The 26,361-nt window shown below is 36.0% G+C and overlaps 3 protein-coding genes across 3 annotated transcripts in view; 2 read left to right on the top strand and 1 right to left on the bottom strand.

Moving 5' to 3' along the window:
* Nucleotides 1-9,404, top strand: part of LOC128547034 (WD repeat-containing protein 75-like) — a 29,726-nt gene extending 20,322 nt beyond the window's left edge. Inside the window, exons 8-13 of the mRNA XM_053518610.1 lie at nt 4,926-5,017; nt 5,714-5,800; nt 6,239-6,468; nt 7,310-7,438; nt 8,702-8,793; nt 9,004-9,404. Of these exons, the coding sequence (XP_053374585.1) occupies nt 4,926-5,017; nt 5,714-5,800; nt 6,239-6,468; nt 7,310-7,438; nt 8,702-8,793; nt 9,004-9,367 (994 nt within the window). The 3' untranslated portion in view covers nt 9,368-9,404. The remainder of the gene's footprint in view (nt 1-4,925; nt 5,018-5,713; nt 5,801-6,238; nt 6,469-7,309; nt 7,439-8,701; nt 8,794-9,003) is intronic.
* LOC123532002 (uncharacterized) overlaps nt 1-26,361 on the top strand; it is a 116,230-nt gene that overhangs the window by 26,068 nt on the left and 63,801 nt on the right. The gene's annotated exons all lie outside the window — the stretch shown is intronic.
* Nucleotides 13,365-15,546, bottom strand: LOC123532359 (uncharacterized). Its single transcript, XM_045313778.2, has 2 exons — nt 15,298-15,546; nt 13,365-14,845 (listed from the first exon to the last, which is right to left on the bottom strand). Exons 1-2 carry the CDS (start codon nt 15,405-15,407, stop codon nt 14,284-14,286), a joined length of 672 nt encoding a protein of 223 aa, XP_045169713.1. The 5' UTR covers nt 15,408-15,546; the 3' UTR covers nt 13,365-14,283.

Below are 26,361 nucleotides of genomic sequence, written 5' to 3'. Positions count from 1 at the left end.
ATCTTGGTTACAACCATTGTATTATCAGTGTATTACCCAATGACATTTAGACTATTACCAGAATTGTTTAGTTATTGCCAGATATCTGACATCACTCTGGAAATACAATGACATTATATTGGTTTGTAGAAAATCCCTCCTATAGGCTATTGCTAGTGTATTGGTCATTTATTATCAGCTGTTCTGTGTTGTCCGTGTATTACCATACTTTCGTCAGTTAAATGCCAGTTTTGCAGTCTGTCTATTGTCATATGTGTCTTAAATTGCGTTAAAAAAGTGTAATGAAATTAAAAATATTTCGTTCATGCATGATTTAATAGTGTTTTGCATATAGTGTGTTTTAGTTACTTCTCAGTTTAATGCCAGATTATTGTATGCTGTTACCAGGTCTGGTACTACACTGATAATAAACTCAATACACACTGTGATAACTGGTGATAACAGAATAACAAGCTGGAAATTAGCTGGAAAAAAAACAACTTAAAATACACTGGGAATACAGTGGTAAAACACTTGACAAAAAACTGGATTTACACTGACAATGTACACAATTTTGGTAAAGGATTGGACGTCGCTTCAGGTACATGAAGTGACTCAACAATAATGGTACATTGTGTGATGTCATAATGGAAACTAGGTGTGTGTCCATAGGACACAGGTGCCCCCCACCCCCTCCCCATCCTGCCACTGTAACATGGTTTTATGACTCAGGTTAAATATTTTTTAAGATGTTTGCAACACAAACTTTTAAGAACCTTATGTGTATTTTTCACTTAGTTAGCCATAACTCTGGCCTAGCTGAGTAAAAATCCTAAAGAGAACACTTCACAGGCTATTAAACAATCCTCTAATGTTTTATGATTCTAGGTCAAGTACATATTAACATACATGTTTCACAAACCTTTTTTTTAGCTCACCTGTCACAAAGTGACAAGGTGAGCTTTTGTGATCGCGCGGTGTCCGTCGTCCGTGCGTGCGTCCGTAAACTTTTGCTTGTGACCACTCTAGAGGTCACATTTTTCATGGGATCTTTATGAAAATTGGTCAGAATGTTCATCTTGATGATATCTAGGTCAAGTTCGAAACTGGGTCACGTGCCTCCAAAAACTAGGTCAGTAGGTCTAAAAAAAGAAAAACCTTGTGACCTCTCTAGAGGCCATATATTTCACAAGATCTTCAGGAAAATTGGTCAGAATGTTCACCTTGATGATATCTAGGTCAAGTTCGAAAGTGGGTCATGTGCCTTTAAAAACTAGGTCAGTAGGTCTAAAAATAGAAAGACCTTGTGACCTCTCTAGAGGCCATATATTTCACAAGATCTTCCTGAAAATTGGTCAGAACATTCACCTTGATGATATCTAGTAGGTCAAGTTCGAAACTGGGTCACGTGCCCTCAAAAACTAGGTCAGTAGGTCAAATAATAGAAAAACCTTGTGACCTCTCTAAAGGCCATATTTTTCATGGGATCTGTATAAAAGTTGGTTTGAATGTTCGTCTTGACGATATCGAGGTCAAGTTCGAAACTGGGTCACGTGCGGTCAAAAACTAGGTCAGTAGGTTTAAAAATAGAAAAACCTTGTGACCTCTCTAGAGGTCATATATTTCATGAGATCTTCATGAAAATTGGTCAGAACGTTCACCTTGATGATATCTAGGTCAAGTTCCAAAGTGGGTCACGTGCCATCAAAAACTAGGTCAGTAGGTCAAATAATAGAAAAACCTTGTGACCTCTCTAGAGGCCATATTTTTTATGGGATCTGTATGAAAGTTGGTCTGAATGTTCATCTTGATGATATCTAGGTCAAGTTCGAAAGTGGGTCACTTGCCTTCAAAAACTAGGTCAGTAGGTCAAATAATAGAAAAACCTTGTGACCTCTCTAGAGGCCATATTTTTCATGGGATCTGTATGAAAATTGGTCTGAATGTTCATCTTGATGATATCTAGGTCAAGTTCGAAACGGGTCATGTGCGGTCAAAAACTAGGTCAGTAGGTCTAAAAATAGAAAAACCTTGTGACCTGTCTAGAGGCCATATATTTCATGAGATCTTCATGAAAATTGGTCAGAATGTTCACCTTGATGATATTAAGGTCAAGTTTGAAAATGGGTCACGTGCCGTCAAAAACTAGGTCAGTAGGTCAAATGATAGAAAAACCTTGTGATCTCTCTAGAGGCCATATTTTTCATGGGATCTGTATGAAAATTGGTCAGAATGTTCATCTTGATGATATCTAGGTCAAGTTTGAAAGTGGGTCACGTGCCATCAAAAACTAGGTCAGTAGGTCAAATAATAGAAAAACCTTGTGACCTCTCTTAAGGCCATATTTTTCACGGGATCTGTATGAAAGTTGGTCTGAATGTTCATCTTGATGATATCTAGGTCAAGTTCGAAACAGGGTCATGTGCGGTCAAAAACTAGGTCAGTAGGTCTAAAAATAGAAAAACCTTGTGACCTTTATGAATGGATCTCCATAAAAATTGGTCAGAATGTTCATCTTGATGATATCTAGGTCAAGTTCGAAAGTGGGTCACGTGCCCTCAAAAACTAGGTCAGTAGGTCAAATAATGAAATAACATTGTGACCTCTCTAGAGGCCATATTTTTCATGGGATCTGTATGAAAGTTGGTCTGAGTGTTTATCTTGATGATATATAGGTCAAGTTTGAAACTGGGTCAACTGCCATCAAAAACTAGGTCAGTAGGTCTTAAAATAGAAAAACCTTGTGACCTCTCTAGAGGCCATATCCTTGAATGGATCTTCATGAAAATTGGTCAGAATGTTCACCTTGATGATATCTAGGTCAAGTTTGAAACTGGGTCAAGTGCCTTAAAAAACTAGGTCAGTACGTCAAATAATAAAAAAACCTTGTGACCTCTCTAGAGGCCATACTTTTCATGGGATCTGTATGAAAGTTGGTCTGAATGTTCATCTTGATGATATCTAGGTCAAGTTTGAAACTGGGTCAACTGCGGTCAAAAACTAGGTCAGTAGGTGTAAAATTAGAAAAATCTTTTGACCTCTCTAGAGGCCATATTTTTCAATGGATCTTCATGAAAATTGATCTGAATGTTCACCTTGATGATATCTAGGTCAGTACCGAAACTGGGTCACGTGCGGTTAAAAACTAGGCCAGTAGGTATAAAAATAGAAAAACCTTGTGACCTCTCTAGAGGCCATATTTTTCAAAACAGGGTCACGTACCTTTGAAAACTAGGTCAATAGGTCAAATAATAGAAAAACCTTGTGACCTCTCTAGAGACCATATTTTTCAATGGATCTTCATGAAAATTGGTCAGAGTTTTTATCTTGATAATATGTAGGTCAAATTCAAAACTGGGTCACATGAGCTCAAAAACTAGGTCACTATGTCAAATTATAGAAAAAACGATGTCATACTCAAAACTGGGTCATGTGGGAAGAGGTGAGCGATTCAGGACCATCATGGTCCTCTTGTTTACTAAGTCAGGGGCCATAACTCCTATACGACTAAATGAATCCGGATGTGAAACCCCAGGTGCACAACTACACATGCTGACCAGCATTCCTGTAAACTTTGTTGACTCTAGGTCAAATTCTTTTGGAGCTACGCGCGACACAACATTAAAATGACCAATTTTTTACTAAGTCAGGGGCCATAACTTCTACAAGACTGAATGAATCCGGACGTGAAACACCAGGTGCACAACTACACATGCTTACCAACATTTCGGTAAAGTTTTTTGACTCTACGTCAAAAATACTTTTGGAGCTAGGCGCGACACAACACTAAAATGACCAATTTTTACATAGTCAGGGGTCATACCTCCTACACGACTGAATGAATCTGGATGTGAAACCCCAGGTGCTCAACTGCACATGCTGACCAACATTCCTGTAAAGTTTTGTGACTCTACGTCAAATACTTTTGGAGCTAGGTGCGACACAACATACTCGGAAGGACGGACGGACGGACGGACAAGAGCAAATCTGTATGCCCCCACCACTCATAGGGGGGCACAAAAATCAAATGCAAATGGGGCAATTTCAAAAGTTAAGTTGCCAGTTGGTCAGCAGAATAAAACATAATTTCCTTTTAAATATTCTTTTACAACATGCTGTTGGTTTGGTCTTATTTGTTCATATTTTAAAACTTTTAATTATAGCTTCATCCATTTCATCATTAAAGGTGAAGTTTAAAATTATTTAATTCTTTATCTAAAGATCATAAATCCTCTGATAAATATGTAAAAGCACATTCCTGTTGTCTGATAAGCCAACACAAGCTGAGGGCAGGCCATAAATCGGTAAATTAGGTGCGGCTCATTAAATGATGGTTAGCTCATGAAACCCTTAGGTAACACGTCACAGTAATAGCAGCTGATTGTCACTGAAAGAAATTAATGGGAATTTGTCTCACAAATTTGTGAGACACTGGTAGCCAACTTTCATCAGTCCCCATGTTCGGAGCCAGGGGCAATAAAAAATCTCAATGTAGAAACAACCTTCTGGAGTTACTTCCCTCTTAATGAAGAAAACTGATATATGTAAATAAGAACAAACATAGGGACGGGAGCCAGTCTAAAGAAAAACATGTATGTGTTGAAAATCGTGGTCAAAAACAATCTTATATTGTGAATAGATAGAACAGAAAAGTAATTTCATCACTTTTTGTGAGTTGGCATGTCACACAATGTCTGAGTTTAGAAAAGATAGCCCAAAATTAGGACCTGAATTTGTCTTTTACTAAAAGTAACAATGTATATTTGTTTGCATCTTGTAATATAATTTGTGATTGAATCCAGGTCACATGATGTAAATAGAACAGAAAGATAAAATTGATTATGCGACTGACCATAATTGCTGTTATTGAAAAAAACATAGCACCTTTAGCCATATTAGATATATCTTTTTATGATACCATATTCATATTTATCTGATTATTACAGGCATGTAATGTTTGGAAATCATGGAAGCAGTCATTGTCTGGTTAGTTCAACAGACAAAACATTGAGAGTATGGAGTCTTATATCTTGTACAGGTAAATACCATCAAAACTTGTCCACTTAACACTGTCTTAATATAACCATCATACCTTGCTCGTGTAAACACTATCCTAGCATGATCCGCATATCTTTACTGGTTCATGTGAACACCGGTACTGTCTTGGTATTTTTCACATATTTTGTTAAGGTAAATGCTGACCTGGCATTTTCTCATATTGGCATTACCCTCACGTCACGGTAAATGTTTTCTGAGCATTACCCTAACATCTTGTCACGGCATTACCCTCGCATCTTGTCACGGTAAACATCTTGTCACGGTAAATGTTTTCTGAGCATTACCCTCGCATCTTGTCACGGTAAATGTTTTCTGAGCATTACCCTCGCATCTTGTCACGGTAAATGTTTTCTGAGCATTACCCTCACATCTTGTCACAGTAAATGTTTTCTGAGCATACGCTCGTATTTTGTAAAGTAAAACGATCTCAGCATTACCCTTATGTAAAATAATTTTGTATACTATAGTATCTCAGTTTCAGTGTGGAACTTTCTTATTTAATCTTTTTTAACACTTTTTTTGTTCAAAAATTATGTTTCTGTATGCAAAAAGTAATTAATAACCCAACAAGGAGACCAGGTGTTTGTTGATTTATAATCATTTGATCACTATCAAACATTAGTTCTTTTATACATAAAAATCTTGGATAATACGATTTATTTTCTGTTTCAACCAGTGTTATGGAGTGCTTCAACACAGATCATTTCTCTGTGCAAGGATCCTTTAACAGATGTTATTGCAGCATTTACAAACTCTAATGACTGTAAGTAAATAAGGTTTCTATTGCATGATACATTTCAAGCCTCTGTAGACCCATCTTATTCCAGCTGACTTAAGTGGAATAAATTTAAACAGCACACAGATTCGCATTTGATGTCATGATTTTGCTGTTACTTTCATGAAATTAGTATTTTATATAGTGTGTTTTATCTCGAAGTTACGCCAGTATCTTCTTCAATTGACTTGTAAATCTTTAATCAAAGCTGATTCGTTGCCTTGTTTCTGTTGAAAAAAAGTAAGTTTATTACCAAAACTATTTTGCTGATTTCTTGATATTGATTTCCCTCAACTAGAATAAGTATAGTTTGAATCTTTGGTTAAGTTCCTGAATAATTTGATAATCTATCTCTACTGCATTTATCCAAGGACATTTTGTTTTGAAATTTGACAATATACTGAATGTATTTGACTTTTTTTACAGTATTTGTGTTCAGACCTAGTGACCCCACACCTGAGTTCTCTCATTCTGGAGTTAGTAATAGTACGGTACTTAGTGCAGCGTTTGTACCTCACTTAAAGAAGAGGTTATATGAAAAGACAACTCTGTCATGGCAGGCACATTCAGAGTTATATTTCATGAATAAAGACCAAGAACTGTTGGCTGTATCACTTGAGGCAGATACTAAATTAGCAAAAGAGAAAGAAGATGTTGTAAGTAGCATAAAGTTTTGTTTCTGTCTATCAGTTAAGGATTTGTGTATTGCGATATATTGTGTGATTTCTTTTAGTGTTTTAGTATTAGTTGCCTTTTGTGCAAAAAGTACTGAATACTACTAGTTCACAATTATTTGTATATCTGACATTGAGAATTAAATAGACAAATACTATATGAGTGGTTAAGTTTGTGACATGAATTTTTTTTGTGATTTTCACAAATAGGAAATTTTCACTTAAAAGTCATGCAAAAGTTTGTGCCAAATGCTAAATGAAATCATCATATACATGGGAATTGTTTGCACACACTGAATATATTAAGAAGTGTTAACAGCTATTGTATGTATTCCTATAACAACAAAAGAAGGAAAATTGTAATTTCAGTGATTAATATATTTATAATTATTCAATCATTCTTGACAGAATACATGTTATTTCTCTTTATTTATATTCATGTTGGTGAATATTCCTATTTTCAGTGTTTTGGAAAGGCTTTTGTGATGCAATTTTCTTCTTTGATAGTTTTCCCAAAATATGGCGTAGAATTATACAGAATGATAGAATGTTGAATTTGATAGAAGTGACTGAAACACTGTTCAAATTATTTGCCGATTTTGCAGATTGCCTGTCACTAAGTTTATACAAAGTTTTAAAGGGACATTGTATTCAGAAGAATGAAAGTGTGAACAATCAGTGTCATTAAGACCAAAAATATTTCAGCCATAAACGTGTTTGTATCAGAAGGTTGAGCTCATTTTCTATTTTTTTTCCTGGAAAATGGCAAAATAAGCCTGATTTTCTTCCACAGTATTTTACAACAATAAATTCTTTTGGCTAGGTAACGTTTGAGCAGAACTTACCACAGTCTGCCCTCAGTCTACTGATGAGTCACCATAGCAACAAGAGTAAATCACTAGCTTCATCAAACAGAGTTACTAGGCAACCAGATGGGAAATTTATGAAAGAGGTAAATCTGTCTTTTGCTTATGTGTCAGTTTTGATACCACATATTGTCCCAAGTTTTGCAGCTCTTTTTGTCTTAAACATAACTTACCAATGAGAACCTAACTAGTTCCAGTTTGTTACAAGTTCAGACCAGAGGCATTCAGTTTTACCAAAACTTAATTGCTTGAAACTTTTTTAAGAAATATGGGTACTAGTTTTATGCTTTTTAGTGAAATAAAATGGATATTTCACTGTTTCATGTAAAATAAATCTGAAAACTTTGTAAAACTATTTGACAATATTTCAAGATAGATACTTTGATGTCACAACACTGTGATGTCATGATGCAATGCACTTCATGTTGTTCATGGGTAAAATGGGTATTATTTGGTTAAAACCGTTGAAAAATAAAATAGAAGACTAATTTATTTATTCCACATGAAAAATTGAAATATATTTTACTCGTGAAATTTTACTTGTTAAATTTTTAAAATATTGCGTAAAGTTTTCTCTGTGAAATCTAGTACTATCTTACAAACAAATATCCTCTATAACTTTTATTTCACAAATTCATGAAGTCTCCATTTGACAAAAGGGCCTCTTAGGCCAAGGGGTTAAGGCAACTGACTTAAAGTCACGCCTGTCACCAGTGTGGGTTCAAGCCTCACTTGAGGCATTGAATTCTTCATATGAGGAAGCCATTCAGCTGGCTTACGGAAGACTGGTGGTTCTACCCAGGTGCCCACACAGGGCACTCGTTTGGCCATTTTTGGGGCCGAATATGGGTACCATTCCCCTCCTAAAATAATATGTTTTTTTCCCCTTTCTCAGAAGAAAATTCCCCTGATGACAGGTTGTTTGACACAAATAGATATGAACTCTTTCTTTTAATATTATATAGTGTCTCTAGGGAAGATTACTGTTGCAATATAGTCACATCAGTTAGGAATGACTGAAAACAGTATTAATAAGTGTGAAATGTAGTTACATATACATGGTTTAAACTTCCCCTTTTCGTCTTAAGATGTCGAAAAATTCCCCTTCCTGAGGGTATGGGTACCTGTCCCCAAAAGTTGTCTAGTGCCCTGCCACATGTGATGAAATAATGCACCGGGGGGCACCTAGGGTCTTCCTCCACCATAAAAGTTGAAAAGCTTCCATTTGACCTATAATTGTATTAGTGCGATGTTAAGCCCAACAAAACAATCTATATATGACACAGCTGAAGAATATATCACAATTTCCTAAAAAACTATGAATAATAATCTTCATATGCAATTTTCAGATCTTCAGCTCAGCTTCCCATGTGCAGCCATCAGTTAATACATTGTGTAGACCATTTATACAATCTTTGATGATACCATCACACGAAAGAAGGTAAGTGTGCTCGTTTATTTATATTTGGTTAATCTGTTTCACTAATGGAAGTATACAACAAGTTTTCTGAGATACTTAAACTATATTTAAAATACAACATGCCATTTCTTTGCATTATAATACTTATTATGGTAGAAAATCTAGATAATCTGAAAGATTAAGTGCCCTTTGTATATACCTGAAGTAAACTGATTTCACATTTTATTATAGACAACAACAAGAAGAAAAAGACAGTGATGATGAAGATTTGTCTGAAGATGAAATGACATTTGGAACACACCAGACTGTGTCTCTAGACTCGGGTCTGGATTCTGATATGGAAGTAGATACACAAAAGTCACAGTCAAGTGTAGATAAATATAGCAGCCAATCACAGCTTGATAGTGACTCAGATGAAAATGACTCAGCAGTTTTGAGAAGGAAGAAAAAAGTTAAACGAGAAGATGAAGCTGTTACTTCAGTTTGTGAAAAGCTGGACAAAGTGAAAGTATTTGAGGAGAAAGTTACTGATAAAGATCTAGAAAAAATATTTGCCTCTGATTTAAGTTGGTATACATCTCAGTTAAAAACATAAACCCTTTAAGAATTGAATAAATGATATAAAAATTATATTTAATTTGTTGTTTTGTTTTATGAAGTGAATATACATATCCATTCAGCATTATTTCCTTTGACAAGTACAATTGTGTGTAACACATATTGTTTTTTTGTACTTCAAGTCCTACATTTATCTGTGTCACAGACAGAAAATTTTGTTTGCTGTGTAGTTTCTTACCACTTTGAGGAATTTTTACAGATGTTTGCCATAATATGACATGCATAACACAACTTTTAGTGACAGTCATCTGGGGAAACGAAATTGGAGTATTCTTTTAAAAAGTCCTTTGCATGTGGTCTATCAAAATCAAATCTATGAATATTCAATAGCATGAAACAATAGCAGAGTGTGTTCATGAGAGTTAATGAAGTCCACAACACCTGTCGCACCCTAAAATGCTGACTTGTCTGATTCAGAAACTTCAACAATTTTACCACACACTTCTCCCACAGTTGTGAATGGATTCCAGTGTTACTACATATATATCATCACCATGCAGTTGATGTGCCTGGCATATTTTATGGACCTGAGGAGTACCATAGGTCTTTCTAAACCTTGAAAACAGAAAGTTTTGTATAACCAGTTTCAAATTGTGTATGTCACTTCAAAATATCCAAACAAAAAACTAAACAGTTTTAAAACAGGCATTGCAGCAGAGCTATGCACTTTCAGACAAATGACATTGTGTGTTAAGCATTAAGGTCAATGGATATTTGTAATTTTCATCTTCAGTTTTGTTTGTGGAATTATTTACACATAATTTACATTATTGTTCTTGTTTCATGTGAAATAGCTACTGGAATATTGATCATTTTCATTGATGGCTCTAGTTCACTATATTTAATGTTTGGTTCTAGACCAGGAAAGATGTCTAATACATTGAAAATTGTTATACAAGCTGTAGTTTTTTTTGTGGACAGGGGACCACGTAAAAGTTGGTCTTGTTTGTCCATCTGAATTTGTGTCCAGCATATCTAAAAAATATTTGAACCAGAGTCATCAAACTGCACAGGATTGTTGTTATTCAGCATGAAAATTGTGCGCCTTAGGTTTTAGTTGAGATCTCACACAGCCAGACCAGAGTTACGCCCCTTTACTTACTAAAATATGCATAAAAGGGCCAAAAAGTTTGTGTCGCATGTATCTCAAAAGGTATTTTACCAAGGTTTAAGAAACCTAACAGAAATATTACTCAGCATGTGAAGTTGTGCACCTGGGGTTTTGGTTGTGATTTTTTGGCCAGACCAGAGTTATGGCCCTTCATTAAGTCAAAGATATGCTTAAAGGGCATACAAGTTTATGTTGCAGTATTTGACTTAAGAGTCATAAACCATTAGGGGATTGTTTTATAGCATGAGAAGTTGTACACCTGATGTTCTGTTTTGGATTTCACTCGGTCAGAGCAGAGTTATGGTCTTCAACTTGGTGAAAAATACACATAAAATGCTGTGTTGCATGTATCTAAAAAATATTTCACCTAGTCATGAAACCATTAGATTGAAGCATTGGAATCAGCATGTGAATTTTCGGCCCTGAGTATTTTTATTATTATTGTTAGCTTGACTATACAAAGTACGGAGAGCTGTCCTATTCGACCCTGTGGCATCGTCCTTCCGCGTCTGCACCTTAGTTAAGTTTTCATGCACTTTCTCTTCATTCCTGTAATTAGGAACTGGATTTGTTTGGAACTTAAAATAGTTATCCTCATCATCACCCACATCATATGGCACAAGGGCCATAACTCTTGCACCAATATTTCAAGAATTATCCCTCTATTACTTAGAATTTCAGGTTAAAGTTTTGATGCACTTTCACTCTATCTCAGTTATTACTAAATGGATTTTTGATTCAAACTTAAAACAGTTGTTCCACATCATCACCCGCGTCATAAGGCACACGGTCCATTACTCTAGCAGCAATTCTTCATGAATTATGCCCCCACCTTTTATTTATGTAGAAATTCAGGTTAATAATAATTACAGAGAGGATTTGATTCAAACTTAAAAGAGTTGTTCCACAACATCACCCGCATCATATGACACAAGGGCCGTAACTCTTGCACTAATTGTTCATGAATTATGCCTCCTGCCCTTTTACTTAGAATTTTAGATTAATTTTGATGCATTTTCACTATATCTCTGTTATAGGAGAGGATTTGATTAAAAAAAAAAATAATTGTTCCACATCATCACTCCCATCATATGACACAAGGGCCATAACTCTTGCACCAGTTTTTTTCATGAATTATGCCCCTCCCCCCTTTACTTAGAATTTAGGGTTAACTTTGATGCATTTTCACTATATCTCGGTTATTCCAGAGGATTTGATTCAAACTTAGAATAGTTGTTCCACATCATCACTCACATCATATGACAGAAGGGCCATAACTCTAGCAGCAATTCTTAATGAATCAGGGCATCTGCTGCCTATCGCATTTGGAGCCAGTGGCTCAAACTTTTACTAAAGTGGCTCAAAATATCTCGAGTGGCGAAATATGGCTCCACTTTTCAGTTTCCACTTTTCTCTATTCTATTCCATATATATTTTCATTTTTTTCCTCGGTGTGTTATTGTGTATTTGATCCGGAAGCGTGGTTCCCGTTTTGCGTGTCTTGGGTATTCCCCAGCGTAGAAAAAACCGATAGCAAGTAATCAGCTGATGCATGTTTTGACAGATGTGTAAATTGTATACTGTTGTGACACGTGCATGCGAGTTAAAGATGCGATCAGTTATTAAAAAAAAATACAAGGCTAAACTAGTGGCTCCAACTTTTAAAATCCCAGCGGACGCCCTGTGAATTATGCCCCCCCCCCCCCCCCATTTTACTTAGAATTTAAGGTTAATTTTGATGCATTTTCACTATATATCAGTTATATCATGGAGGATTTGATTCAAACTTAAAATAGTTGTTCAGCATCATCACTCGCATCATATGGCACAAGAACCATAACTCTAGAACCAGTATTAAAATTGACTTAGAATTTCAGGTTAAAGTTTTGGTGCACTTTCCCTCTATCTCGGTTATCACTGAATGGATTTGACTCAAATTTAAAATAGTTGTTCCACGTCATCACCCACATCATATGCCACAAGATGCAACACTCTTGCACTAATATTTTATGAATTATGCACCTTTTCTACTTAGAATTATACTTATTAGTTTTTTGATATCCTTTATCTTTATCGCTCTTATTACTTACAATACTTTTGACAGACTCGAGCTATTGTCTAATATTTTCATCCACATTGGAGTCATTAAAGTGACAGCTCCAGCTTCCTCAGATGTGCTCAGTTTCACTATTCATTATCGAAATAGTCAATCGGGCTGTTTCCTTTAATAGCTCTTGCTTATTTCACTCTGCAAGACAAACTTAATCAAAAATATGCACAAGAGCATAAAAGTCCAATGCATCTCCAAATGTTCATGACATAGAGTAATAAAACATTAGATGATTGTTTCATAGCATGTGAAACATTGCACCTGGTGTTATCTGGTATTTCACACAGCCAGACCAGAGTTATGGTCCTAGACTTAGCAAAAAAATGTACAAAGTACTTGAAAGTTTGTGTTGCATAAATCTTAAAATGTGTCACTAAGAGTCATGAACACCATGTTCAGTGACAGGAAGTGGGGGCACCTGTGGCCCACATCTAGTTCAGCTAAATTTCAGGGTTCCCACGGCCGGAGAAAAGTCAGGGAAAAAAGTATTTTTTTCAAGGTCAGGGAATTTTGTAATTAGTCAGGGAAATTTGGACATTAAGCAAACGTCAGGGAAAAGTCAGGAAAATTTGGAATCAGAAGTCAAAAGCAAGAGAATAAAGTTTTGAAAAAGTAAAAAGAATGAAAATAAAAGGCAAAGGCAGTTTCTTTTCTTTTGGGTAAACCAAACATTTTTAAAAAATAGTCTGTTAAACAAAATTATTTTAAACTTTTAACAGAATTAAGACTGTATGAATGCTATGAACTGTGTAGTCCTGCATAGTTGCAAATTTATTTCATCATTTTACCATATAAGCAATAATAAAACTTTTCTGTTACTGGTATTTATGTTTGTATGGAACACTTATTACATACCATTCTTACATGTTAACATTTTCTTTCCCATTCTGTGCTAATATCTGACCTATATTTGGTTTGTTCAAGATAAAATGAAACACCTGTATTATGTTTATCTTTTGAAAATGACTTTAAAGTTTACGCTTTATCACTTGGACAGTTTATCACTTGATAAAACAATACAGCCGTTTATAGTGATAACATCACTTTAGATAAACTATTTTGTATGATACCCTGGTTTACATTTGAAATTACAATCAAATGATACATGAACAATTTTGATATGAGGTATCAGAAACACTTCAGCTGTCAAACTTTATAAGGTTATTGCCTACAGAAAGCTTTTTGGTCAATGTACAGTGGTCTTGGGGCTGAAAACTGTTGTGATCAATAATCAGACAATTCAGGTATCATGTAGATCGTTTATAGGTAAGAAGTCAAGGTAACAACTTATTCCAGATTGTAAGATATATACCCAGTTACCCTACACAGACCAGCATGGAGGGCGGAGTATGTGTTATAAGTTTTGATATGAATACCCTGCACGAATTAATGCACATGTACTGTCTCACACGTTGCACCTTTTTTGATCACTACATCTTAATCACCCATTAGAGGTTCGACATCTCCGACACATTGCAGGTATCCGAGCATTTGTTTTATATTTGAAAAAAAGTCACAATATGTGCCGATCAAGCTTCAAAATTTAGATCAAACATTTTCAGTGTTCAGATAAAGTTAACAACAGAGTTGCCTATTGAGATTAAACATGCTATGTGTAGAGAAAATTTCAGGTCCCAGTTAAAGGAGGAAACCTTACAATAATGGTTCATTGTCAATAAAAGTCAACTTTGCATGAACTTCTGTGACTGGCCATGTCAACTGTTTGATGGTCCGCTAGGTGGATATAGTCGTATGTACTTTCATTATCTTCAAACAGTTCACTTTTGTACGGCCGCACGATTGGCCTTGGGATGTGGCGCATTTGAATTTCAACATTTGAATGGCGCCTTGTATTAGAATATGGTGTTGTCAGTTCTTTGTGGTACTCCTCGGACCACGTATGCGGACGTGAAATGTGTAAGTCAAGCCTCTCTGCTCTGAAATCTACTTTAGTTCCATTGTCATTTTCGTTATTGAAAGTTTCGCGTTTATCGGAACTACTCGCTCTCTTCGACCTTTTATTCCATTTTGCCTGATGTAATTTAGGCTTCAATTCTATTTCATTAATGTTTTCCCTTTCATATTGTTGGGAGATTCTGTCAATGCTAGACGACGAGTGGTTTTTATAATTTCGTCTATGCCTTTGTCCGAAATGCATGCTAATTCTGTCGTCTGCGTCTCCTTGTTTGCGATAATTGACGACATGTCCATAGTTGGCGCTAAGACTTCTGCGCCTGAAACATAGTCAAGTAATATGAATATTTCAAGATCCTAAATAATTTAAAAAGACATTTATTCTTTCATCACAACTGGACGTTATTACTATCAAGGAAACATTTCGAAACCGTGTCGACCTTTATTTTGTGTATAATGCAAAAACTAAAAAAAAGAAAATCATGTATTAACTGTTTACTGAAAGAAAGTAAACAATCATTTATGAGGTAATTAAACGAATGTTAGGGCTAAAATGGGCGTATATGAGTTGTTGTTTTTGTTTGTTTTTGTTTTTTGTTGTTGTTTTTTTGCCCGAATGTAAGTAATCTGTTTCTTTTAACCCAGTTTTATTTTGATACAACAAAATTTAATATTGTATTTTGATAAAATAGAAATGTCCGTATTACTTCTGTTCAAAGGAACAATCAATTTTCTTCCAAAAAATATTGTCGAAAACATTTGAAAATTATACCTGTAGCATACGGCAAATACAACCATAAAGATTCCAAGAAGAATTCCAACTAGACCTGTGGAAACAGCTACAATTATTTGTGTCTTTATTTCCATGGTAATCACTTTCATTTAATAACGCATGAGTGATAAACTGAGTTCTTTTCACATAGTGCAAGTTCATTCTTTCAACATTTTTACCTTTTTCTCTGTCCTTCATTAAATGAAAGAGTAAAATGTGATTCAGTTTAACACACAAAAAATAATGTCCGTTTACAAACAAGCCAGCATCATTAAATCAGTTTACTGATTTTGATTTACATTCTTTTGTTTCAATATCAATGACCGGGTGTATTGATAACGGCTGGTGACTTGTCAGCGGAGGCCCTGTTGTTACGTTGTAGCACCCCGTTGTACGTACTTTTGCAGTAAGTATTCAACCATTCTGTGACAAACAAACAAACCCTGTTACTCAATACAGTGTACAGGCTTTACGTGTTGTAATAAATATTTGTTAATGACATGATCAAATACTAATACAAACAAGGTCAATCTCTATTTTTGTCGAGCCCGCTGGCGGTGAGCTCGACTTAGTCGTCACTTTTGCCGGATCGGTGTATGTGCGTGCGTGCGTGCGTCCGATTTTGTCCGGACCATAACTTTCCGGACATGTTCTTTTTATTTGGCATGAATGTTTACCTCAGTGAGAAGGAGTGTCGTGCGCAAACCCCATGTTCCTATCTCAAAGGCAAGGTCACAGTTGGAGGTCAAAGGTCAAATCATGCATGATGGGATTTTGATGTAACTTGGCATGAATGCTCACCGTTATGAGACTGAGTGTCATGCGTAAGCGCCAGGTCCCTAGGTCTAAGGTCAAGAGCACACTTGGACAGCTGGCGGACTCGACATTCTGCCCGTGGGCATACTTGTTCATATCAGTTATGGATTACTAAATATGGATTGGAAAGAACAGCCCAATTTACACAAAAATCGTTACTATTTCTGTTTTGAAAAACTAAGATCGCACAACTTCTAACAGTAGCCATTAGAGCAGTTGAAAATCTGTGTATAAAACTACGACATTGCGATCAAGAATTTTCCACGTTGTTCCAAATTCTCGACATGTGGCGGTTAGGTCAGCCTCCACCAGTATATCTTAACGTTGTGTAATAAGAAGTTTGTTTGTTTCAAGTATACTGTATTAGGCCTCTGTTCCCAGGGCCTCCACATCTGCATTTTAAACATATACTTTATATCATATGTATTTGTATATTGACATTTATGTGAAGCTGTGACCAATTTCTGCCAACCATTAATTAAAACGAAATTAGATATTAATTGCTTGCTCTAGTAAAATGGTTAATAGTAAAAGTAATGTATTCATACAACTGTCTTGAGTTGTTCTTTTTAGTATTATGCCAAGCTATCTTCAGTAATGTGTTTTTAATGATTTCCATTTAAAACCGATTACTGCATGAGCTCTAATCCTGTTGTAAGGACCCGTTTTAGGTTATGTCTTGTTGGTATATTGATATACATGTTGCGATTTAATCTCCTTTTGGGTCCTTTCAGTTCCGCACTTGGAAGAAGAAGGCCGTTTGCAAATAGATGCCAGGGTTGATTTTGCTTCTAATCGAAGGAATCCTCGATTGTTTATACTTGCTGATGTTTAATATCCCACCCTCCACTCCCCTTACTTTGCTTGTGTTCTCCTTTTTCTTTATATTTTCAGGTACATCTTATGTGTTCAAGTTCAGCCTACACCTTCCTTGCCTTCAGTCGTTACAGCTTCACATGGAATACTGGCAGTTTTCACATGTTGATTTATTTACATGACAGTGTTTGTTTCCCAGAACTGTGAAATGTGTATGTTACATATATAAACGTTTAACGTAGTCACTGATTCTGTATGTCTGTTTTTGTAAACCTGATCTCCGTTGAATTATGATCCCAGGTTCGGCGGTTAGGTCAGCCTCCACCAGTATATCTTAACGTTGTGTAATAATAAGTTTATTCGTTTCAAGTATACTGTATTAGGCCTCTGTTCCCAGGGCCTCCACATCTGCATTTTAAACATATACTTTATATCATATGTATTTGTATATTGACATTTATGTGAAGCTGTGACCAATTTCTGCCAACCATTAATTAAAACGAAATTAGGTATTAATTGCTTGCTCTAGTAAAATGGTTAATAGTAAAAGTAATGTATTCATACAACTGTCTTGAGTTGTTCTTTTAGTATTGTTAATTTCTGTGCCAAGCTATCTGCAGTAATAAAGTAACAAAGTTTAAAGGATTCAAGTTTATGCAACATATTCTCAGTTTGCTTACATAGGCCTACACACAAAAATATGAGAGAAATACATATTTACATATATTCACGGAAATAAAGAGGGCAACACTAAACCAAGATCCCAAGCTTTTAAGTAAAGATGAGACGTGAGTTCAGAAGTCTATTTGGTTAATTTTGACATAACGATCATTTTGCTATGCATCAAAGGGTTTTTAAAACTCCTGTGACATAAATGTTCACTTTTCACAATATTGTGGCGGCCAGCCACTCCCAAGGCTGAGATCTAGACCACATTGTCTGCCCTTTGTCTTTGAAAACACATGTATTATAATTATATAGATCACATCATATTGTAAAGCTACCTGTTAAAAAGGTCCATTATTTTATATAGTATGTCTGTTTTGTATAGGTGTTGAATATCTAATGTGACTACAATAAGCATCGTTTCATGTCTCGTGTTTTAATCAGAGTTAATAAAATACTTCAAGTATAATTAAAGTTCCAGAAGCTTTAAGTCGCTAAGACAAACTGCACTTCCAGAAGCTTTAAGTCGCTAAGACAAACTGCACTTCCAGAAGCTTTAAGTCGCTAAGACAAAATGCACTTCCAGAAGCTTTAAGTCGCTAAGACAAACTGCACTTCCAGAAGCTTTAAGTCGCTAAGACAAACTGCACTTCCAGAAGCTTTAAGTCGCTAAGACAAACTACACTTCCAGAAGCTTTAAGTCGCTAAGACAAACCGCACTTCCAGAAACTTTAAGTCGCTAAGACAAACTGCATTTACAGAAGCCAAAATACAGCACAATGGACAAGCTGTATTTATAATGAAAGTTCGCAATTTATAAAGTAAAAAAAAACAACGTTGTTTAACGTTTCATGGAACTGGGTTTGTTATAGGTTAGATGATTTTCAAAATGTGTGTGACCCCCCCACCCCCGCATCTGAAAATGCTTCCTACGTGCCTGTCTAACACGGCCCGATTTATTCCCCTCCGCTCCCCCCCCCCCCCCCCCCCCCCCCCCCCCCCCGCCATATCTGAAAATGCTTCCTACGTGCCTGTCTAACATGGCCCGATTTATTTCAATATTAAATAGAGAAAACTAAAACAATTATTACGCTATAACGTTTAACATCATAGCGGTGCACACAAAACCGGCAAAATTTATTATCTGGTGAATATCTTTAAAGATATTTATGATAATCCTTGATCGAAAATCAATGATCGACTTTTAAATAAAATCATTGTCATTTATTGTCGTTCAGATGCGTATGAGTTATAATTGCTAGTTCTGCACGTTACGCAGTACAATGCAGAATGAATGTCTCAACGTACGGTTATTGTAGTACAATGAGCGGTTCAGTAAAGTGTGAAGTCACGGGACTTCATACGGAAAGTTTGGTTTTATTGGAGGAAAATCCAGTTCTAGGCTTGACTTCGGCTACGTAACACGTACTTCTCAACATGGACGAAGGAGAAATGGAAGTGATGATACAAGAAAAAGTGCAGTCAGCACTGAAAGCAAATAATGAAGATTTGTTGAAGAACATTGGAACAATGATGGAAAAGATAAGTTCACCTTCAGTTGTGTCTGTTAATTACACTGAAATACCAAAATTTAAACGTAAGAGCAATGATGAACAGTTCAAACATAATTCCAAAGTTATGACGTGAAAAGGATTTTCAAGGCGGAAGCTAGGGCTACAAGAAAAGTAAAATCTGAAAAGAGCAAATCACAAGCGAGGTCTAGAAGCTGGCCTTATACATACAAGTGACCCTCACAGGCTTTAGAGTCGCGATTGGCACCCGGAACCCAGCGTTACGGGCAGACAAATGATTCCGGCCAAAGTACCCGGCACGGTCTATGTTTCTCCTGCGGAAACCAGGACATTGGAAACTGGAATGTCCACAGAATAAAGCTTCTAATAATAAGATAAGTATTTGTATTAGTTCTTTGTATGTACTGAAGATGTATTAATGAATTATTTAGACAATTGTATATCAGATACAAAATTCAGTAGTAGATGTTCACATGTAGAACATAAATCAGATTGCAGTGACACATTTATTGCACAAAAAGCAAATTCTACCGTTTCACCGGTTGGCAGTTTGAAAAGATGTATTAATAAGTGAAAAGAAATTTCACAAGACCTGTATATATTAGATGTTATAGAAAATGGATATAAGCTTCCGCTTAAGTCTGCACCACCACAAGTACATTTGCAAAATAGAAAGTTTACTTGTTAAGAGCGTAATTTGAGAGGTATACGAAAAACCTTTTATTAATATGAAATAAGGCAAAGCCTCAAATCGAGCTCAAAGAAATCGGATTTAGCTGAAATATTATGCATCATTTATTTGTCACAAAGAAACTATTCCCTACTCACAAGAATTCAAGAGAACCTATTCACTTGAAAAAGTCTACATTTAGTGTCACCATACCTATAACAGTGAATATCATACGTTGCAAAAAATATGGGAAGCCGGTGTCACGGTGACGTCATTACCGCGTTCCCGTTTCTTTCTGCTTATTAATGATATTTTTTTCCATTTTCTGGCCGATTCTTGATCTTTTAAATGAAAATAATATTTTTTTCAAACATCTGGAAAGCATTCTTTCATTATTTTTGAGTGATGAATAATTTTTAGCAATGGAATGAAGTTCTGTATTCACTCCGGAAAGAAGTATTTCCTGTGAGCACCTGTCCGTTAGGGTGCGCTTTTTAATAACTTCCGACGAAACTTTTCAAATCCATCACCAAGTGTGGAAGCATACTTGCGTTACCGTAAAGCTCGATTCTCGAGCAGGCCCTTTGGGCCTGCTCTTCGAGCTCACTATGAATTAAGGCACCTTTAATGGACATACACATTATGTGAGAACATCAAGGATCATGAAAACTCTCATTTGTGAGATGTACTGTGTAAATAAATATAACTTTTATTATCTGCCATCTGTTTGAAAAGATGAGATATGGTTATGACATAACAAGGCAGAACGATTCTCTTGAGATGATGCAGTTCCTCCTCTTTTTCTTTCACCTGCTGCTTTAGTTGATTGCATTCTTGTGTCAGTCCATGCAGGTCCGCTAAAAGTAATTAAATCATATAAGGTTTTTTTTTTCTTCAAAATTTACATGCAATAATCACCAAAACTTTATTAAAAACTACAGTAAGGTAAGATTTTCAATCTTCATTACAAACATCCAGTCTAAAATTAATTTACATAACAGTGCACTGCTTATTGCAAAAAAGCACGAATACAAATATGTTTCTGGTGCCATTGAGCTTGCTCCGCCAAAAATTAAACCATGTTAAACCCTTTTTTGGTGAATATTACTCAGAGAAACTTGCAAGAACAAGAGGCCCAGTTGGACATAAGTCGCTGACTTGAAGAGGACCTTAACCATCTGATCCTTTAAGGGGCCAACCACCCCAAACTGAACAAATTTCTGAGATGGTCTTATATCAATGCTACAGACCAGCTAGGCTTGATGAAGATCCATTGAGCGATTCGTGATAAGTAGTCATTAAAGGTATCTTTACTTTTAGCCCTAGCAAGCCCTAAACGGGGCCAACTGCCCCCATTTCAAAAAATTGAGAGAGGACCTTATAATAATCCTACATACCACTCTGATGAAAAAAATCCATCTAACTATTCATTAGAAGAAGTTGTTTAAAGGTATTTCTAGTTTTCGCTCTAGCAGCTACTAAAAGGGACCAATTGTCCCCACTTGAAAAACTTTGGTACATGATGCTACAGACCAAGTTTGATGAACATCCATCAAGCGGTTCGTGAGAAGAAGTCATTCAAAGGCATTTCTATTGTTAATTATAATGGCCCCAAAAAGGGACAAAGTGACCTCATTTCTAATTTTGGCTCAAGTTGTCCCTAAAAGGAGCCAGGCAAGTGTCCTCGTTTGAACAAATTTGGGAGAGGACATCATAATGATGCTATAGATCAAAGGTCTTTCAAAGGCATTTCTATATTTATTTCTAGTTGCCCCTAAAAGGGGCCAAGTGCTCCCATATGAACGAAATGGGAAGAGACCCTTATAGTGATGCTACAGACCAACCTTGAAGAAGATCCTTACACCGGTTCATGAGTAGAGGTCGTTTAAATCTATTTCTAATTTTGGCTCTAGCAACCCCTAAAAGGGACCAAGTGCCCCTCCATTCAAAAAAAAAAATGGGAGAGGACCTTATAATGATATTACAGACAAAGTTTGGTCACTGCTGTAGGTAAAATGCACATGTATAAAATGACGTAATATTTACCACTTTTGCTTTTAAAATTCAAATTTCTCAAAAAGCACACAATGAATCCAAGTAGTTAACACAAAAACCCAATCCTAGCTATTTTCTGCTCACATCTGTCATATTTCAACATTATACATAAAGCAGAAACACTTGAAGACAAAACTTAGGAGCTCAGAAATATGCAGCCTACACCTGCCGCGATATCTAAAATGGCTCCTTTATGTTTTGATGTTTGAATTCTTTCTTGTTCAAATGTACTGAATGCATTATCATCTTACTAATCGCATTACCCCTTATGGAATGATATTTTGCCATTTAGGCATCTTACATACAAAATGTATTAGGATTTCAAACTATTCAGTCTAGATAATACATAATTTACCATTTTACACTTTATCATGTTTGTAAGGTAAGCCTTGTATATTCTATCCTTTGCACTCGTTTCGCAGTGTTTTGTTTGCAAAGAAATAAGTTAAAGAAATACCAAAAGTGAAATATACGCATTAAATGGGGAATATGCTCATTTTTGTCGAAACGAAACGCGTATTTCACCTTAACAGGGAACCAGATTAGGCCGTTTTGACCAATGTAGCATATTTTGCACATGCAGGGCATGTACACCAATATACCCGTGTTCACAAACACTTTTGGCATTACTTTGGAAAAAAACACATATCATGATGAAATTGACACAAGAGCAACGCGAGACGAGCTGTCGGAATTTTACAACAAAAATCCAAATTGGTCACTTCTATGAATTGTACTTTGGTTAAATTTCGCCAACAGAGCTCGGATGGTAGATAGCCACCGATTGAAGGTTCTTGTAAACGGTAATAAGGTTAAAATGGAATAACAATAAAAGTAACAGCCACAAACAAATTATATCAAATTCTTTTGAAATTGCAAAACAAATTTACCGACGTGTCGTAAATGTCTCCCGGCTAGCAACATTCCGACATCTCGTCCGCTTTGCTGTTGTGTCACTTTCAGCATGATATGGTTTTTCCAGTAGGACTTCCGTCAGTAATGCCAAAGGTGTATGTTGGTACACATACCCTGCACGTGCAAAATATGAAATTTTGGCCTAAACGCATAATGCGGTTACTTTTGCCGTGAGACGGCCAAAATTAAATCAATAATTAGCTGCAGTACCTATTAAAATTTTGGTATGTGAAATATCGTGTATACACGCATTATTAACAAAATAGTAAGACTATATAAACTGACTGATTAGGAAATTTGTTGAGTGTACATCATTCTGACAAAGTTTGGTCAAAATCCCCCCGTTCCCCAGTAGTTCCTGAGGAGATGCGACAACGAGAAATTGTTAACGGAGGGACGGAAGGGCGGAGGGTCGGAAGGACGGAAGGACCACGGACGCAGAGTGATTTGAATAGCCTACAATCTAATGTTGGTAGGCTAAAAATGAGCCAAAATCTGAACTGATCATATTGTGTTTATAAGAGTGTACTATCACCAGTTTTTGACATACTTTGATATAGCCTTATACTTTATCACAAAGCTACGTAAATAGAGACAAAGAAATGCGGACACAATTCTTCAGGATATCCACAAACTCTCATTTTTTACACCATCTATACCATGTGTGGGAAAATAAAGCACCATTGCCATATCCGCGTGAAACTAAAAAAAAAAGAATACTTTATTTCTAGGCTATTGATATAGAATTAAGATTATACATGGATGTATTGTCATTAGCATATTAATCAACAGCGTTTATAGTTCAGCAATAGGCTGAACATATTTGCAAACAGTACCAAAAGATACTGAACTGCTTTTGATTCCTCTCACCTGTTTTGCAACAGCATGACAATAACTTAAACAGTCTTTATCCCGGGGAATACTTAAACCGTTGATCTATTTAATGGTCCGGTATATTTTACTTAATCGGTATGGTATCCAGAAAATTACGTATACTTTCTGGTACCATGAGAATTCTGAGATTTATTATTCGGAGAATTACTTAAACGGCCGTGCATGTATGCGTAGAATTCATTTCATTTGGTTGTTAATGTAAAACGTTTTATCTTGATTGATCTCTCTAACTTATTAATTTCATGTTATACTGATGTTCCGGAAGATTTTACATATATCGTCCTATCTGTATTATATATTGATAGAAGTTGTTATCAAAGTAGCAGGAAATATTAAATATTATACACGTGCATTTTCCATTAGCGTGACACGTGCGACATGACGATTGCAGCCAAATTAATATTATTAAAAAAAGATATTAGACTTTTCCACTGATAAAGACAGATAAGGGACATTACCATAATGACGAGAGTCCTTAAAGTAGCATGTCAGTCTAACTACAAATCAAAACAAGATGGCTTAAGACCCTACATACTAATTTTGGAGATGCTATCCATGTTTTAAGCCTCTTCTGGTCATCATCCCATGAAACCGATGGTAAAAACGGAAATTATCAACCCTTGAAAAGTAATGTCATTAAAATATTTATATATTCCTAAGAGCACTGCTTTAAACGTAACGCGCTTAAAATTGAACCAAACTGTTAACATGATTTGAGCCGCGCCATGAGAAAAACCAACATAGTGGCTTTGCGACCAGCATGTATCCAGACCAGTCTACGCATCCGCGCAGTCTGGTCAAGATCCATGCTGTTCGCTAACGGTTTTCTTTAATTGCAATAGGGTTTGAAAGCGAACAGCATGGATCCTGACCAACTGCGCGGATGCAAAGCCACTATGTGGGTTTTCCCCCATGGGGCGGCTCATTTGATAACACTCAGATCAAATTTCAGGGTATTTATGGTATGTTCACTAGAATATATTGATACTAGTGAAATCTTACCCGAGGAATAAATCAGAAGTGAATATTTTAATGATAAGTGAACGATAACTTAAAGTTTTGAAGAAACAAACCTAAGTAGAGATATTTCAAATGTATCTGTTTCAAATATAACTACTTGTGATTTTCTATGTGCGTTGTCATTTAAAACTGTCAGAAACTGAAACGGAGTTTTGATTAATTTTACACTAGTCACGCTGTTTTTTATTCCAGACTAGTTCTATGTAGTTAGTAAATAAGCAATATTGCATGAACTGTGTCAGGATGTTGCCAGTAATGTATTATTATGGAAATTATTATTTTTATATAGCGGAATTATATATATCTAGCGATTGTTTATTATTGCCCCATTCCGTATGTTGTCAATTTTTTACACTAAATTTATAGACATATTCATATAAAATGAAATATAATACTGCTAAATGTCCAAGGTGAGTGTGTAACGTTTAGTTCTAACCTTCAATTGTGAATGCCTAAAACACTTTTTAAACAAATGTCTTTGCGAAATTAGGTAGATAGTGTATAACAGAAGCTACTAGTATGAAGAATAATATTCTTCAACCTGATAGAAAGTGTTAGAATTAAACGTTCACCGCACATATTTATTGACAATTCTTTCTAATTTCGTGTTTGTTCTGCGTTTAGACCGACGTTTATCCCCTCCAGAATGACCCGAAATATAGCAAGGTTACTGGTGATGCCGAGGAGTCGCGAGGAAAAAGTCGATTATGGCGCAATATATCGCAGGTCATTATACATATGTTTGGCAACGTCGTACGTATCTTCAGTTCATTGATAGTCAGTCTGGATTGTCTCTTTGTTCATCGCTGACACGTGTTCGCATAATGAAAGAGGAAATCGAAATTTCAACTTAGGGTCAGAAGACTAATACAACTCGTAAGTCACTGACAAAGACCGAAAACGTGTCGCACGTCGTAAAGCGCATCAGATGACATGGTGAGAATACATTTCTGTGCTGCTTGATTATGCAGAACATGACGAATTAAATTCTGGTAACAGTGATTTACTTCCCGATGGCTATATCATTGATCATCCGTTTAAAAGGTCATCAAAAGATCAAGGTCATTTCAATAATAACGGTCGCCTATTGTTAGATTTTTGTAAGCAGACTGCTTTCTATAGTAGCCAGTAGCGTCCATTTTAAAGCCGCGAGAAATTTTACTGTCAGTTTATAAAATGTCGCGGGCAACTTCCAGATCCGCGAGATTTTATGTCGAAATTGTATAAAATATCGCGGCCAAGAGAAATTCTCGACTTTTTCTGTCACACTCCTGTCGTAAAATATCGCGGATTAAAGACGAAACCGCGACTTTTTCTGTCTACATAGTAGAATAAGTACGCAAACATATTCTTAATTTAGGTAGCCGATTGCGGCCAATTTAATCCGCGATATTTTTTTGGATGCGCACCTTATAAAAAGTCGAGTTTAAACATTTAAACCTCGAGTTTTTATGCCAAGAAACGTCTCATAAAAAGTCGCGGCTTCTTTAAAATAGCCGCGGATTTTCTACCCGCGACTTTTTATGAAAATGCGAATGCACAGCGTGATTCACCCGGAACTAAAACGGGTTTTAAAAGATGTATAGGAAGTTAACATAGCAGTGAGCAGTAGCAATAGCAGTATCAAAGGTAGAAAATGTGAAACTTGCAGTAACAGTAGCAGCAGAAGCAGTAGCAAAA

This window comes from Mercenaria mercenaria, chromosome 11 (assembly GCF_021730395.1).
Source record: "Mercenaria mercenaria strain notata chromosome 11, MADL_Memer_1, whole genome shotgun sequence".
In the NCBI taxonomy this organism is placed as follows: Eukaryota; Metazoa; Mollusca; class Bivalvia; order Venerida; family Veneridae; genus Mercenaria; species Mercenaria mercenaria.
This window is presented reverse-complemented; position numbering and strand designations above follow the sequence as displayed.